Source organism: Schistocerca gregaria, chromosome 2 (assembly GCF_023897955.1).
Source record: "Schistocerca gregaria isolate iqSchGreg1 chromosome 2, iqSchGreg1.2, whole genome shotgun sequence".
Taxonomy (NCBI): domain Eukaryota; kingdom Metazoa; phylum Arthropoda; class Insecta; order Orthoptera; family Acrididae; genus Schistocerca; species Schistocerca gregaria.
Window position 1 is genome coordinate 62266950 of NC_064921.1, and position 17706 is coordinate 62284655.

At 46.5% G+C, this 17706-nt stretch overlaps 1 protein-coding gene across 1 annotated transcript in view; it reads left to right on the forward strand.

Annotated features, from left to right (window-relative positions):
- LOC126335638 (hemicentin-2-like) overlaps window positions 1–17706 on the forward strand; it is an 87663-nt gene that overhangs the window by 46659 nt on the left and 23298 nt on the right. The window contains 2 exon segments of the mRNA XM_049999093.1: window positions 4712–4936; window positions 13731–13915. Of these exon segments, the coding sequence (XP_049855050.1) occupies window positions 4712–4936; window positions 13731–13915 (410 nt within the window).

Consider the following 17706-nt stretch of genomic DNA (forward strand, 5'->3'; position numbering starts at 1 on the left):
TGCATTTGTAGCGTTTCCCATTAGCGCCAAAATACACGAAAAAGTGTCTGCTTTAAAAGTAAGAATAAATTGACAAGCTTTCTTAGTACGTGTATAGCTTTGTTTGACACATCCGTGGCTAGATAAGAGCGAACTTCAGAGACAAGTTTGCTCTTTTAGGAGCGACTTAATAAGTTTCAAAAAGTTTCATTGTCCATTCCAAGAAAGTTGTAATCATTCCGTTCTGACAGTAATATTTCCTTTAGCATATTGTCATGGTAAGTCTCTCGCTTTAAGCCATTACCTGGACCAGAGTCTTGTCTTCTTCTTCTTTAAACACAGTGCGAAAGTCAAAGTCAGGAATGCTTTGTCTGCATTTGTGACCCTACTTACTGCGCTCAAAATGCACAGGAACACTAATTTCGTCTGCTTCGAAGTGAGTTTAAACTGACAAACACTGTTTGAAAGTGTACGGGCCTGCTTGCCAAATTCGTGGCTAGGAAAGAGCGATTTTGTGACACACGTTTGATCGTATACGGGGGCCTCAGCACGTCAAGACTGATGCTTTGTGCGAGCAGCAGTGGCCGACCGAAGATCAGCCACGGAAGAAATCCTTGCACATGTTGGACCTGCTTTGTCACCAGGTACCTTTGGGAACCGACTAAGAGCACGTGTGCCTCTGGCCAGCATACAGCTGACACCGTGACACTGCGAAGTACGGCAATTCTGGTGTCGTGAAAGAGTCGGCCGGAGTTCTATTGTCTTCAGTGACGAGAGGAGGTTCTCTCTGTATGCGACTGATGGAGGATCACTGGTATGGAGTGAAACTGCTGAGCTGCCTATTCCACAGAGATCACACACAGGTCCCGCCCCAGGCACGTTTCATGTGTGTGTGTAGTGCGAGGAGGAGGGGTATTTGTTACAACTCGCTGTCGCATGCGGTGTTTCTGCACAGCTAAGCAACCAGCCCCGGTCCCCGCTACGTTGCCGAAGCTGTTTCGTCATTTCTTCGTCACGGTGTTGATGCGCCTTCTCAGCCGGCAGGACAATACACGACTACATACAACTGCCGCCACACAACACGCTGGTCTGGCCAGTAAGAACACCAGATCTCTCGCCAGCTGAACACGTGTGGGGCATGATGAAGCGGGAACTTCCTCGCCGGCCGCGGTGGTCTCGCGGTTCTAGGCGCGCGTCCGGAACCGTGCGACTGCTACGGTCGCAGGTTCGAATCGTGCATCGGGCATGGATATGTGTGATGTACTTAGGTTAGTTAGGTTTAAGTAGTTCTAAGTTCTAGGGGACTGATGACCACAGCAGTTGAGTCCCATAGTGCTCAGAGCCATTTGAACCGTTTTTTGAACTTCCTCGTTCTCCAGAGCCTGCAAAAACCACTGCCGTATGGTGCAACACCTTCGCGACAGTCTATCACAGGATGACATTCGGCAACTTTATGATTGTTTGTATACGAGGATAAACGCCTGCGTTGACGGCACATGTATAAACGTGACTGCCTGCACACCCATTACTGCGACATGTATGTTTCATTTGGACTGAATTAGCTATCATGTACTCCTAAAATTAAGAACTACCTGTCATATCACTTGTCAATAATATGATATTGTCTTTGAAGGTACTGCATTTTTTCCGGCAGAGTATATCTTTGCAGAGTGTGTGAGGCTCGAAAGAAATTGAATTGTGAACGTAACACATAACTTACAAAGTGTAACGCTATAAATAATGCCGCCAGCGTTACTATAAATATTCGCAATGTTTTAATCTTATCTGTAATTCACTGACGACGTTATTTTTAGTGTTGCACGCAAGTTCAAAATGGTTCAAATGGCGCTAAGCACTATGGGACTTAACATCTGGGGTCATCAGTCTCCTAGACTTAGAACTACTTGAAGCTAACTAACCTAAGGACATCACACACATCCATGCCCGAGGCAGGATTCGAATCCGCGACCATAGCAGCAGCGCGGATGGGGACTGAAGCGCCTAGAACCGCTCGGCCACAACGGCCGGCTTGCACGCAAATAAATCTTTTATACTGTCATGTCGTTTTTTTTTTTCCTTTTTCCTTCCTTTTTCCCAACTTAGACCTGAAGATGGTCTGCTAGTCAGATAGAAACCAGTCATAATCAATAAAAAATAGTGATCCAGACTGTGTTTTGCAGTCTGTTTATAAACTATTACCCGTGTAGAACAACACTGCTCGGCGGCTCAGTGTGGACTGCCAGAGCAGTACTCCAAAGGATCAGGGTTCGATGCCTCTTCAGTTCACTTATTGCTCCTCTCATCTCAAGCAATGATTTCTTAATGTAAAAAAGTGCCGTACTGAGGAATGGTTTGGACTCCACGTTAAACTGTGAGTCCCCATTGGCGCCTCCGTGGCCGAGGTCGCTAGCGCACGCCTGTGCAGTGGCACTTTGGGGTAAGGGGACTCGAATCCTGGAACTGGAAGAAATTTTCACCGGCAGTGTTTCGCCGGCGAGGTGAGTTTCTGACCGCTAGAGTTCGCGCCGCACTTCTTGACAGTATCTCATGCGATGACGACATTTCACTTCAAACTCCACCACGAGTGTCTCTGACGCCTCTCCAACCAATAATCTGATGTCAGTTATACGTCAGGTAGCTCTAAGAGTTTACCATCCGTGTACTACAGCAACTGTAGTAAGGATTTCGGACTGAATTTCTTACGAATGGCGACTATTTGAGTTGGGGCCATGGCATCAAGGTAGTGGTGAACCAAACCACCGGCAACATGGAGTAAACTGCGATTAAACATCAGTTCAATCGACGGGTTTGCCAATCAGTTGAACACCATAGACAAAGTAGACAATTTATTGCTGGTATGCTGTATGGTTTTAATGACCGAATTCCACTACAGATTACTGTCAATGATAGTACCGCGATATTTGAGTTTAGTGTCTACTTGAAAGCCCACAGTGACCTCTGACTGGTAAACATATCACAGGTACCTGGCCTGTTAGCTTCCAGTAAGTCGTACATTGACTTCTTCGTTTCATGGTGATGTTTCACTCTGCATATATTATTGAATTTTTGCAGAATTTTCACCCATACGTGCTATTATGTCAGATGGACTTATCGTAAACATTCAAACAGTGCTTCTTGTGGATACAGTATATAGACTTGTAACGACGTGAGAGCTAATACCACTGTCAAAACAACTGCAGATGAGAACCAGTTTTACGGCACATGCTGTTCCCCACAAGCCGCACAGTTCCATGAACAACAGTTCCATGAAGAACCAAAGAAACTGGTACCTCTGCCTAATATCGTGTAGAGCACCCGCGAGCACGCAGAAGTGCCGTAACACGAAGTGGCGTGGACTACAATAATGACTGAAGTAGTGCTAGAGGGAGCTGACATCAGGGATCCTGCAGGGCTGTCCTTAAATCGGTAAGAGCACAAGGGGACGGAGATCGCTTCTGAACAGCAAGTTGCAGGGCATCCCAGACATGCTCAATGATGTTCATATCTGGGGAGTTTGGTGGCCAATGGTATTGTTTAAACTCAGAAGAGCGTTCCTGCAGCCACTCTATAGCCATTCTGGGCGTTTGGAGTGTCGGGTTGTCCTCCTAGAACTGCTCAAGTCCGTCGGAATGCACAATGGACATGAGTGGATGCAGGTGATCAGACAGGATGCTTACGTACGTGTCACCTGTCAGCGTCGTATCTAGACGTATCAGGGGTCCCATATCACTGCAACTACACACGCCCCACACCATTACAGAGCCTCCACCATCTTGGACAGTCACCTGCTGACATCCAGGGTCCATGGATTCATGACGTTGTCTCATAGCCGTACACGTCCATCCATTCGATATAATTTGAAACGAGACTCTTCCTACCAGGCAACATGTTTCCAGTCATCAACAGTCCAATGTTGGTGTTGACAGGCCCAGGCGATGCGTGAAGCTTTGTATGGTACCGTCATTAAGGGTACACGGGTGGGCCTTCGGCTTCAAAATCCCATATTGATGATGTTTCGTTGAATGGTTCACACGCTGACACTTTTCGATGGCCCAGCATTGAAATCTGCAGCAATTTTCGAACGTTTCTCGTTAGTCGTCGTTGGTCGCACTCTGGCAGGATCTTTTTCCAGCCTCAGCGATGTCGGAGATTTGATGTTTTACCGGTTTGCTGATATTTGCGGTACACTCGTGAACTGGTCGTAAAGGAAAAACCCCACTTCATCGCCACCTCGGAGATGCTGTATCCCATCGCTCGTGCGCGGACTAACATCATATTCAAACTCACTTAAATATCGATAACGTGCCATTGCAGCAGCAGTAACCGATCTAACAACTGCGCCAGACACATGTTGTCTTATATTGGCGTTGCAGACTGCAGCGCCGTATTCCGCCTGTTTACATATCTCTGTATTTGAATACGCATGCGTATATCAGTTTCTTTGGCACTTCAGTGTAAATATGGCGTTAAGTAGAATAAAAGGCTACCCAATGATGATGGTGTAAAATCACGAAAACATACGTGAGTAGAACTCACAAAATTAATAATTCTTTTTTTCTCCAGGCAGTATTCTCAAACATTTACTGATCAAACAAACAAGCACGCTAATAGTGAGGTTCGTGAAAGAAATCACCTCAAGGGGAATTTCACTTTGCTAAATTATTGATGCATTTGTTTAGAGATAGATCAGCCTGTTGGCCAAGTGACATGACGCCTGGCCACGTGTGTTCAGACACAGAGCCGGAGGCCACATCGGACAGCGGCAGGGGTGAGGGGGCGGACGCCGGCACGGCGCAGCCGGCGCTGCTGGAGGCGGCCCTGGGCGGCTCGGTGTCGCTGCAGTGCCCCGGCGGGGGCGGCGGGGGCGGCTGCTGGGGCGCGCACCCGGGGGCGCGCTGCCAGCCCACCGCCCGCCACGACCTCGCCAGCTGGAGGCAGCTCGCCGCCACCAGCCGCTGTAAGCAGCTGCAGCCGCGGCGCCCCTGTCTCGCTGCGACACCATTACCGCGTGCGGTGGCCGTATTAAAGGCTCCTGTCGCAGTCACCAAGTTCATAGTCCGTACTTCTTTTCGACGCGCATTAACCACCAATTGCAGAGTCATACCTCCTTTTGACATCTGTTAAGCAATCTTGACACAGTCACCAAGTGCAGAGTCCGTATCCCGTTGTGGCACTTGTTAAGTGCAACGTCTCCACCATTCTTCTAACATGTACCAGCCTCTTCCCCATGGCTTCACTCGAATATACGTTCGACACATGTATTGTACACATCTCATCCTCCCTCTTTCTGTAGCCATCTCTTCCTCGCCCCATCTCTCTCTCCGCCTCATCCCCCCCCCCCCCCCCCCTACCTGTCCCTTCGCCTCCTCCCTCATCTCCTTGTGGTTGCGCGATCCATACGCTGAGCAGCCTGCTACTTAGTTGTTTTGGCATGCAACTTGAATTTCATTATAATTTGTGATTTTGTCTCAGTACCTTGGAATAGAATAAGATGTTCTGTGTTGCGATGCGGTCCTCCCTGTAATTTGGTATGGACTATAGGGTTAGCGTCATTTCTTTTTTTTTATGAATTCACTGCAAATTTTTAGAAAAGTTTTCTCTCAAGTAAGTACATGTGTATTCCATCCATTAGAGGAAATAAAAATCTGTGTTCGCCTGCTTTGCTCAGTAGTAATGTGTTTGTCCACCATGTAGTGGACTTGGGTTCGATTCCCGTCCGGTTTGGAAGTTTTCTCTGCTCGCGGACTGGGTATTGTGTTGTCATCATCATCATTTCATCATCACCGACGCACAAGTTACCCAATGTGGCGTCACCAAAGACAACGCTTGCAACCCAGCGGCAAACTTCCCCGGATGCGACCTTCCGGCCATCAATGTCACACCATCATTTCTTAAAAATTTGTTATACTGAGACTTTATTTAAACTGTAAGATACTTTAAACTGTCCTACAACTTTTCCATGGTTCAGCAACCCACTAAGCGATACACGTTTTAAGTATAGGTGTTTATACATATGTTTTATGTATGTATGTTCCACACCTCCTGCGAAACCTTTGGAGCGATCTCAACCAAACTTGGTACACTCATTGTAGTGCCATAAACACTGAGATACGTGAAAAAGTGCCGCATGATGCAAGAGGTTTAAATTTAGTAATTCGTTGCTTCTAACGCTATTCGCAGCTCCTCTTGCATATAGTATCTTCCCATTCCGGTGAAAGTACCTTCAGAAATACATAACTATAAGACACATAGTTCAGGAGAATCGCTATGGGAGTAAGAACCTATAGAAGGGAGGGGATGGGGTGAAAAAGGAAAGCAGCCAACAATGAGCGACTATCCACATTTTATTCATCTAGCATTTGAGAATCAGAGCACTTAGTCACATGAAACAAACTTTACACATCATTACAAATTTGTATGAAACTTTTTCTCTCTGACAACCACACAAAACGAAGAAAGGGGAAAAGTTTTTCGTATATTACATTTTCATTGTACGCGCAGTGAAATTTCCGGATGAAGAATGACGCATTAATTTATTACCGGTTTACTACCACATGTACAGGCGTCAAATTTTGCACAGAAGATTCGTATACACCACTGAATTTATCAGAAAAATTATATCATTGTACGACAGGTAGTGCCATAAACCCTGAGATCCGTGAAAAAGTGGCGCATGATTCAAGATGTTTAAATTTATTACTTCGTTGCTTATAACGCTATTCGCAGCACTTCTAGCATATAGTATCTATATATGCCAGTGAAAGTACCTACAGAAATACTTGACTGTAAGACACATAGATCAGGAGATATGACGTGAAAAACTGTCGTATCATGCATGACGCTTTGATTTACTTCTTCTTTACTACTAACTTTGTTCACATTCGCCAACAGTATCCACAAAATTTTCGGAACTGGTGCTGCCATCTGGAAAATAGGAGTAGCAGATCTCTGCATCGCAAGGTGGCGAGAGCTGCATATCTGATGAGAGAGTGTGCGAAGTGGCATTCAGCTGGGAGGACGTGTCACGTGTTCACAGTGATTTTCGTAATACTCTGTGTTTGATGTGTGGCGATTTTACGATGGATCCGCGAACAGAACAGCGCGTTAGTATCAAATTCTGTGCGACTCTCGAGAAAAGTGCTACGGAGAGCGTTGCAGTGTTTCAACAAGTGTTTGGAGGACAGAGCATGATCCGTACGCGTGTGTTTGAATGGCATGCTCGGTGCAGGGCCGGCCGTACAGACGCCGAAGATGATGCTCACACTGGAAGGCCCGTTAGCCGCACAACGCCAGACATTGTTGCCAAACTTCAACAATTCGTTCGCGCGGATCAACGTCGAACCATTCAAGACCTTGCGAATGAAGTGGGTATTGGTTATGGGACATGTCAACGAATGTTGACTGATGAATTGGGTATGCATCGTGTCGCCGCAAAATTTGTACCAAGGATCTTCACTGCCGATCAGAAGGCACAGTGTGTTTAAGTGTGCAAGGACCTTCGTCATACCTCATTTGATGATCGAACCTTCTTGTCATGGGTTATCACCGGCGACTAGAGCTGGATTTTCGGTTATGACCCAGAGACAAAGCAACAATCGTCTTAGTGGAAGAGCTCAGGCTCTTCAAAACCCAAAAAAGCGAGGCAGGTGAAGAGTATGATCATCGTTTCTTCTTTTTCTTTGATACCAAGGGAATTGCGCACAAAGAATTCGTCCCACCGAACCAAACAGTGAATTCCGCGTACTACTGTGACGTCTTGCGGTGGCTCCGTGAAAATGTGAGGCGACGACGGCCCAAACTTTGGCATCAAGGGAACTGGCTGCTGCATCACGATAATGCGCCCTGTCACACGTCCTTGCTCACCAGGATCTTTTTGGCAAAAAAACACATGGTGTTTGTTCCCCACTCACCGTACTCGCCAGATTTGGCACCTTGCGACTTCACGCTACTCCCAAAACTGAAACTCAAGTTGAACGACCTTCGGTTCGACACTCTAGAGGGGATTCAAGATGCATCGCTGGCGGTGACAAACACCCTCAAAGAACAGGACTTCCAGAAAACGTTTGACCAGTGGCAGAACCGCTGGGACTGGTGTGTATATACGGATGGGAATTACTTCGAGGGTAATGGTGGCCATTAGTCCAAACGTAAGATTTTCAACAGATGGCAGCACGACACCCAAAAATGTTGGATAGCACCCCTTATACCACTATAAGTACCTACAAATTTATATAACTGAACAGCATCTGTTCCAACAGATACGACTTCATTACCTTTGAGCTACGTGAAAAGGAAACTACAGGGCGAAATTCGCAAGAGATATGGATGAAATACACTCCTGGAAATGGAAAAAAGAACACATTGACACCGGTGTGTCAGACCCACCATACTTGCTCCGGACACTGCGAGAGGGCTGTACAAGCAATGATCACACGCACGGCACAGCGGAATAGCTCAACACGTGGGGCGTGAGGTCTCCACAGTACATCGATGTTGTCGCCAGTGGTCGGCGGAAGGTGCACGTCCCGTCGACCTGGGACCGGACCACAGCGACGCTCGGATGCACGCCAAGACCGTAGGATCCTACGCAGTGCCGTAGGGGACCGCACCGCCACATCCCAGCAAATTAGGGACACTGTTGCTCCTGGGGTATCGGCGAGGACCATTCGCAACCGTCTCCATGAAGCTGGGCTACGGTCCCGCACACCGTTAGGCCGTCTTCCGCTCACGCCCCAACATCGTGCAGCCCGCCTCCAGTGGTGTCGCGACAGGCGTCAATGGAGGGACGAATGGAGACGTGTCGTCTTCAGCGATGAGAGTCGCTTCTGCCTTGGTGCCAATGATGGTCGTATGCGTGTTTGGCGCCGTGCAGGTGAGCGCCACAATCAGGACTGCATACGACCGAGGCACACAGGGCCAACACCCGGCATCATGGTATGGGGAGCGATCTCCTACACTGGCCGTACACCTCTGGTGATCGTCGAGAGGACACTGAATAGTGCACGGTACATCCAAACCGTCATCGAACCCATCGTTCTACCATTCCTAGACCGGCAAGGGAACTTGCTGTTCCAACAGGACAATGCACGTCCGCATGTATCCTGTGCCACCCAACGTGCTCTAGAAGGTGTAAGTCAACTACCCTGGCCAGCAAGATCTCCAGATCTGTCCCCCATTGAGCATGTTTGGGACTGCATGAAGCGTCGTCTCACGCGGTCTGCACGTCCAGCACGAACGCTGGTCCAAATGAGGCGCCAGGTGGAAATGGCATGGCAAGCCGTTCCACAGGACTACATCCAGCATCTCTACGATCGTCTCCATGGGAGAATAGCAGCCTGCATTGCTGCGAAAGATGGATATTCACTGTACTAGTGCCGACATTGTGCATGCTCTGTTGCCTGTGTCTATGTGCCTGTGGTTCTGTCAGTGTGATCATGTGATGTATCTGACCCCAGGAATGTGTCAATAAAGTTTTCCCTTCCTGGGACAATGAATTCACGGTGTTCTTATTTCAATTTCCAGGAGTGTAGGTATACAAACACGTGTGAAATATGTTAACATATGTGAAATATTTTTCACGTGTGAGCACGTGGGCAAAGCGACGGGTGAGAGGCTCATCATAAACCCCCGGAACGAGTTTAATCAAAGTTAGTTACGAGCTGGAAAGAAATACGGCGGGGGTAGGAAACGCCAGGATCGTATTGGGGTCAGCTTGATAACGTGGAGAGGGAAAAGGGGGAGAAGTATACACATAGAGGGTGAGGGAGGAGAAGGAGGTGGACAATGAAAGGAAAGAGGAGGGGATGGACAGAGACAGGGGAGGAAGAGATGGGCAGAGAGAGTCAAGGAGGAGATTCACAGAGAGAGGGAGTGGAGAGAATCGACATAGAAAGAGAAGAAGAAATTGGAAATTTGTGGTAAGTTCCTGTGGGACCAAACTGCTGTGGTCATCGGTCCCTAGGCTTACGCACTACTCAATCTAACTTAAACTAACTTACGCTAAGGACAACACAGACACCCATCACCGATAGAGGACTCGAATCTCCGACAGGAGGAGCCACGTGAGTCGTTGCAAGGCGCGTCATACCGCGTGGTTACCCCGCCCTGTTAAGGGAAGAAGAGGAGGTGGACAGAGGGAGGGGAGAAAACGCCACATACAGAGAAAGAAGAGATGGAGAGGTGGAAGAGGAGGTCGACAGAGAGTGGGAGAGGAGGAGGTGGACTAACAAAAGATTGGAGTAAATAGTTACCTGCACAACGCCGGGCACTCAGGTATTAGTAAATGTAATCTCTGGCACTCCGTCACTTCTCGTTGTCAATGTGACAGTGTTATCATTGAGCACAGTAACCAAACTCAACTGTCGTTGTCTTATTATTCAGCGAATGTAACGAGCATTGCAAGCACTCAAGTGTCTGATTATCAGCAAGTCTATTGAGTGTAGAGAGTTGTATACATTTCCTCTAGGATTATAAGTTTTCTGTTTGTTCTTTCGCGACTGTTTGGCTAACGAAATTGCAGTATTCAGACGTAAGCAACAACGTTATACAGGTTGATTTTCTCCACCGTGTTAATCGAGGAGAACATACGGAACAAAAAAGGTCTAATTAAATTATGAGCTAAAATGTAAGGTTTCCATGCTAGAGACCAGTTATTCAATGATACTTTGTTACAGAGAATGCGGTCTAATGCGCGCTGTATCATGCAGTCACAATTACAGTATGCATGGTTTCCTGCTAGAGGGTGGTACTGTTCCTCATACGTAATGCCCTACCACCGTCGCCTGCCATAGTACTTGGTAATGTTATGTCCAATTCAATTTTCTTACTGACTCACCTTGTAGTAGATGTGATACAGCGTTGTACACTGTGGATCCGTATTCGAGCCTAGAGTTGCCGACATGGTGTTTACTTACGGAAAAGCAAGATTGTATCAGGAGACCCATATCCGCTGACAACAACCACAGCGTTAAGTGTCTGCAACAGTGTTTCACCACTTGTCTGAGACAGGGTCGTTTCGGGAAGCAGGAAATCACGGATCGGAAACCAGACTTGTAGGAAAATGAGTTTAACAGTGTGGAGGGAGACAGCCGTGTCAATACCAGGCATTTGGCCCGCTTGTACAGGGTAAACCAGACGACAGAGTGGCACATTCTCCATGACAATTGTTACCACCTTTATCACTTACAGCGAGTGCAGGGCTTACAAGCGACAGACTTTCCATCGTTGGAGCAGTTTTGTCATTGATTTCTTCACCAGGCAACCACAATTCTGAATTCTGTGTGTTTCATCCTACTCACATATGAGGTCATCTTTAGATGAATTGGTATCTTCAACTTTCATAACAGTCACTTGTGGGATAGTATGCAGAACCCCCGTGGTATGGTGACAGCGAAACATCGGCATCGAGGCAGTCTTCCTTTCACGTCACCTCACAGGCCGGAACTATTGACGTTCCTTGCCGGTGACTTTGCCTCCTCTTCTGATAAAAAGTGACATTGATGATTCGAAGGATTATGTGGCTGCTACATGATGATGCGCCAGCTCACTTCGCTGTTAACATCCGGACGCATCTCAATCCTGTCTTCCACTGTCGATGGATCGGACGAGGGTTCCAGTTGCAAGACCTGCTTATCCTCCGGATCTCAACCCGTGCAACTTCTTTGTATGTGGCCATCTCAAAGGTATCGTGTAGGCAGAGCCCATGTCACATGTAGAGATACTCGAGCAGCGTATTCATGCTGCCATTAACAAAGACTCTTCGGACGCAGCCCAGCAACTTGTGAGATGACAAATTCTGTGGTGCGTACACGCACGCGTTGAGGCACTTCGAAACTATTTTCAGTACACACTGCAACTGTGGCTGTCGGGTGCGGCGCATATTAGTCCGTAGTCTCTGCTGCAATGTATGATTGAATTCATGGTCTCTAGCAACGAAACTATTCATTTCCGGACATACGTTCATTAGACCTACTTTTTTTCCGTATCCTCTCATCGATTAATCGCTAGAGATTGTACAAGATGGATGAAATCACCCGGTATGGCAACGTCATAGCACAACACAGTTGTAGACTTAACTGCAAAGGCGAATACACACATCAAAAGAAGTTTCGCATCACCTCGAATCAGAGAGTTCCAGAACATGTACCTACAAAGATCAACATAAACATCATTTCAACCCTTTTTATTGCTCATGAAAACCACACAATGCATGTTGTACCACCATACAATGACACCTTCAGAGGTGGTGGTCCAGATTGCTGTCCAGACTGGTACCTCTAAACCCAGTAGCACGCCCTCTTGCATTGATGCATGACTGTATTCGTCGTGGCATGCTATCTACAAGTTCATCAAGGCACTGTAGTCAAGATTGACCCACTCCTCAATGGCGATCCGGCATAGATCCCTCCCAGTGGCTGGTGGGTCACGTCATCCATAAACAGCCCTTTTCGGTCTATCCCTAGCGTGTTCAATAGGATTCATGTCTGGAGAACATGCTGGCCACTATAGTCGAGCGATGTCGTTATCCTGAAGGAAGTAATGCAGAAGATGTGCACAATGGAGGTTCGAATTGTCGTCCATGAAGACGAATGCTTCGTCAGTATGCTGTCGATATGGTTGCACTATCGCTCGGAGGATGGCATTCACGTATCGTACAGCAGTTGCAGCGCCTTCCATGACCACCAGCGGTTACGTCGGCCCCACATAATTCCACCCAAAAATAGCATGGAACCTCCATCTTGCTGTACTTGCTGGACAGTGTGTCTAAGGCCTTCAGCCTGACTGGGTCCCGCACGATTCTCTGATTGAAGGCATATGCGACACTCATCGGTGATGAGAACTTGATGCCAATCCTGAGCGATCCATTCAGCTTGTTGTTGGACCCATCTATACCGCGCTACATGGTGTCGTGGTTGCAAAGATGGACCTCACCATGGACGTCAGATGTCACGCTTCGCATCATGCAGACTATTGCGCACAGTCTGAGTCGTAACACGACGTCCTGGCCGGCCGGGAGTGGCCGTGCGGTTCTAGGCGCTACAGTCCAGAACCGCGTGGCCGCTACGGTCGTAGGTTCGATTCCTGCCTCGGGCATGGATGTGTGTGATGTCCTTTGGCAGTTAAGTCTCATAGTGCTCAAAGCCATTTGAACCTTTTTTTTTTTTAACGACGTCCTATGGCTGCACGAAAAGCATGATACAACATGGTGGCGTTGCTTCAGGGTTCTTCCGAACCTAAGGTAGAGGTCATCCACTGTAATAGTAGCCCTAGAGGCGGCTCAGAGAGTCATTTCATCGACAGTTCCTGTCTCTCTGTCTCTCCTCCATGTCCGAACAACATCGTTTTGGTTCACTCCGAGACACCTGGACACTTCCCTCTTCCTGGCACAAAGTAACAATGAGGACGCTATCGAACGGCGGAATTGACCGCCTAGGCATACTTGAGCTACAGACAACACGAGCCTGCACCTCCTTCCTGGTGGATTGACTGGAACCGATCGGCTGTTGGACACCCTCCGTCTAATAGGCGCTGCTCATGCATGGTAAGTTACATCTTTGGTCGGGTTTAGTGACATCTCTGAACAGTCAAAGGGACTGTGTCTGTGATACAATATCCACAGTCAACGTCTGCCATGAGGATTTCTGGGAACCGGGGTGATGGAACACTTGTTTTGATGTGTGTAGTTACGCTTTCGATGTCGATGCAGGAGGTGTGCGAGTGACACGACTGGGCCGTGTTGTGTGGTTGCGCAGCTCCGCCGCGGGTGGTGGTGCCGCTGTCGCTGGTGACGGCGGCGCCCGGCGAGACGGCGGCGCTGCGCGCGGAGCTGTGCGGCCCGGCGGCCGAGGCGGCGGCCGACAGGGTGCTGTGGGCGGCGGGGCGGCGCCTGCTCAGGCCCGGCGACGTCGAGGGCCGCATCGCCGCGCTGCCGCTGCTCGTGAGTCGCGCACCCTGCCGAGCCACTTCAGCGGGTACCTGTGACGGATCCGACCCGCCCAGCTCACTAGAGTACTGTGCGAACTTCCCCTCAACGATCTGATTTGTACTGGCAGAGTGCGTAGGGCACTACTAGGATTTCAAAATATGTAAACTGCGAGACAAAGCTCTCGACTGTCTTCGAGAAAATGTAATCTGACAATTTTAGGCGTGTTTATAAACTTCGTTGTAGTCAAGCAATCGGCCGGCCGCTGTGGTCGAGCGGTTCTAGGTGCTTCAGTCCGGAACCACGCGGCTGCTACAGTCGCAGGTTCGAATCCTGCCTCGGGCATGGATGTGTGTGATGTCCTTAGGTTAGTTAGGTTTAAGTAGTTCTAAGTCTACGGGGCTGATGACCTCGAGCAATGTCTCTGGATCGAATCTCGCTGCTGATTGTTTTTTTATTCCTAGATAATTTAACAGCAGACATACGTAGTACACCAAGAAATTCTGTGATGACCAACAACCGCTTATGAATATAAATCATGTTTGTCTTGCAATACGAAACAAGGCCCCGGGCGTAGACAACATTCCATTGGAACTACTGACAAGCTTGGGAGAGCCAGCCCTGACAAAACTGTACCATCCGGTGAGCAAGATGTATGAGACAGGCGAAATACCTTCAGACTTCAAGAAGAATATAATAATTCCAATCCCAAAGAAATCACGTGTTGACAGGTGTGAAAATTACCGAACTATCAGTTTTACAAGCCACGGCTCCAAAATGCTAACACAAATTCTTTAATCTCGAGGAAGATCAGTTTGGATTTCGTAGAAATGTTGGAACACGTTGGGTAATTCTGACCCTACGACTTATTGCAGAAGATAGATTACGAAAAGGCAAACCTACGTTTGTAGCATTTGTAGACTTAGAGAAAGCTTTTGCTAATGTTGACTGGATACCTTCTTACAAATTCTGAATGTGGTGGGGATCAAATAGAGGGAACGAAAGGCTATTTACACTTTGTATGGAAACCATATGGTAGTTATAAGAGTCGTCGGTCATGAAAAGGGAAGCGTGATTGAGAAGGAAGTGAAACAAGATTGTAGGATATCCCCGAAGTTATTCAGTCTGACTGTTGAGCAAGCAGTGAAGAAAAACAAAGAAAGATGTGGAGTAGGAATTAAAATCCACGGAGAAGAAATAAAAACTTTGAGGTTTGCCGACGACACTGTAATTCTGTCAGAGACAGCAAAGGATCTGGAAGAGTAGTTGAACGGAATCGACAGTGTTTTGAAAGAAGGGTATAAGATTAATACTAACAAAAGCAAAAAGAGGATAATGGAATGTAGTCGAATTAATTCAGGTGATGCTGTAGGAATTAGCTTAGGAATGAGACACTTAAAATAGTAGATGAATTGTGGTATATGGGAAGCAAAATTACTGACCATGCCTGAAGGAGGGACGATATAAAATGTAGACTGGCAACGTCAAGAAAATCTTTTCTGTAGAAGAGAAATTCGTTTACATTGAGCATAGATTTAAGCGTTAGGAATCCTTCCTGAAAGTGTTTGTATGGAGTGTAGCCATATACGGAAGTGAAACATGGATCACAAACAGTTTAAACATGAAGAGAAGGTTTTGAAATCTGGTGTTACAGAAATTTGCTGAAGATTAGCTTAGTAGATCATGTAACTGACGAGGAGTTACTAAATATAATTGGGGAGAACGTGACTAGAAGAAGGGATCGGTTGGTTGGAGACATTCTGAGGCATCACGGAATCACCAATTTAGAACCGGGGGGAAGGATAGAGGGTAAAAATCGTAGAGGAAGACCAAGAGATGAATACAGTAAGCAGATTCAGAAGGATGTAGGTTGCAGTAGTTACTCGGAGATGGAGACGTTTGCACAGGATATAGTAGCGTGGAGAGCTGCATCAAACCTGCTTTTGGAGTGGAGACCACAACAACTACAACATTGCTCACCATGCTTCCACGTTCAATATCATTCTGAATGGTGCATTACTCCACAGATTACATACTATACGAGTCCTAAATGTAGTTACAGTAGTATAAATAAAACGAGTATATTGATTTGATTGAAAGTTCTAGTGTATCTGTTTTTGTTTCCAAACTCATGAAGAAAACTACTCCTGTTTTCAACATAAAGATTAGGAAAATAGCACGTGAATTGTTAAATACTGATAACCTCCTCAGTCGTAATATTTCTGTTTAGCAGCAAGATTCAATCCAGAGACATGAAACTGTGGGTTCATTCGCTCGGCAGCGGAGTCATTCAACATTATCAGCTCTACATACTACATAAGCACGCCTATAATTTCAAAATTCAATTTTTTTCGAAAGCTCTTGACAGTTTTTTCTCCCTGTTAACATATGTTGAAGTCTTAATCGAGTCGCATACACGCTGCGAATTTGAGTAAAATCGGCGAGGGAAGGTTCCAGGCCAGTCGTTCCCTGCTGACGCCCAGGCGACGCCCTTCGGATCCAGTCGCTCAGATCTGCTATCACGCCTGGAGCCTTGATGTCTGGCGTAAAAAGGCGGCTTTTCCTGATTTAGCCGCTGACCCACGACTGTGGTGCACGCTCCACGGACCAGAGTCCACTGGCCGTGGGTTTCAGGAATTACGACTCTCTCTCGCTGACAGTATCTTGTAAGGCACTATTTGATTGCGGTAAATTTTAGGATTTTGGAATTCGTTTATATTATGGAGAGTAAGATATCACAGGTGACAGTAGGAAGAAAACTGGGACAGTCGCCGGCAATTTGTGCGACATGTCACGGTATATTTATCAACAGAAAAAAGTCAGTCAAAATGGGTAAGAAATGTATTCCAGAAAACATTTCAGAATATAGTCTCATTCAAAATCGTGGGCATTCCTTTGAGAATCGTGATGGTCCAATATGAAAGGAAGAGGGCATTCTTGATCCTCTATAAACCACAGTTATTTTGTAAAACCTTTAAAATAATGGACATAACACAGTTATGAGTTGTAAGGACATTACAGTTCTAGTAATCCAAAACGCCGCTATATTCAGAAACCTTTATTTACGATGTTATGTTTCGGTCCTATAAGTTCATTTCGGTTCTGTGTCCATTCTCAAGCTACAAGCAATGGGATTTTTAGTGTGTGTATTTGTAGCTGATAACAATTTTATACATAACTGTCGTGGTACTTACCAAAAACTCCACAAATCCCAATATGCCCACTGGCTAGCTTTATAGGTAGCCCAATCTGCGTTATTAGTAGAAACTTGAACGTCCTACTGACAGAATACTGCATATATCGAAAACGATTCACAATCAAATCTCAGCAACATTAGGAAACAGTATAAAATATATAATAATTCCAAAGATTGGAAAATTAGTGTCTTTTGACATCACCATTGTCTACACCAAGATTCCTGTACAGGAAGCAATTAATACTATAGAAAAAACTTACTACACTGTAAAAAAATTGCCCGTTTCAGGAACACACTAGTTCACTGAAGTCATAAAACTACTACTAAACCAGAATTACTTTGAATTCAGTTATGCATTCTACACACAAAAGCACTGTGTAGCCGTCGGATGTAGCATAGCAGGAACCATACCTAAAATTTTAGCCCCACAAACACACTTGTACAGAAAACGGTATATTACTAATTTTATGTAGATGACATCTTGCTACTAATAGGTAGATCCGACACAGACGTCCAGCACATGCAAAGAACATTAAATGAACTTCATAGCAACAGGAAATTCACAATGTAACGCGAAAATAATAAAACGATCAACCTCCTGGACCTAAAA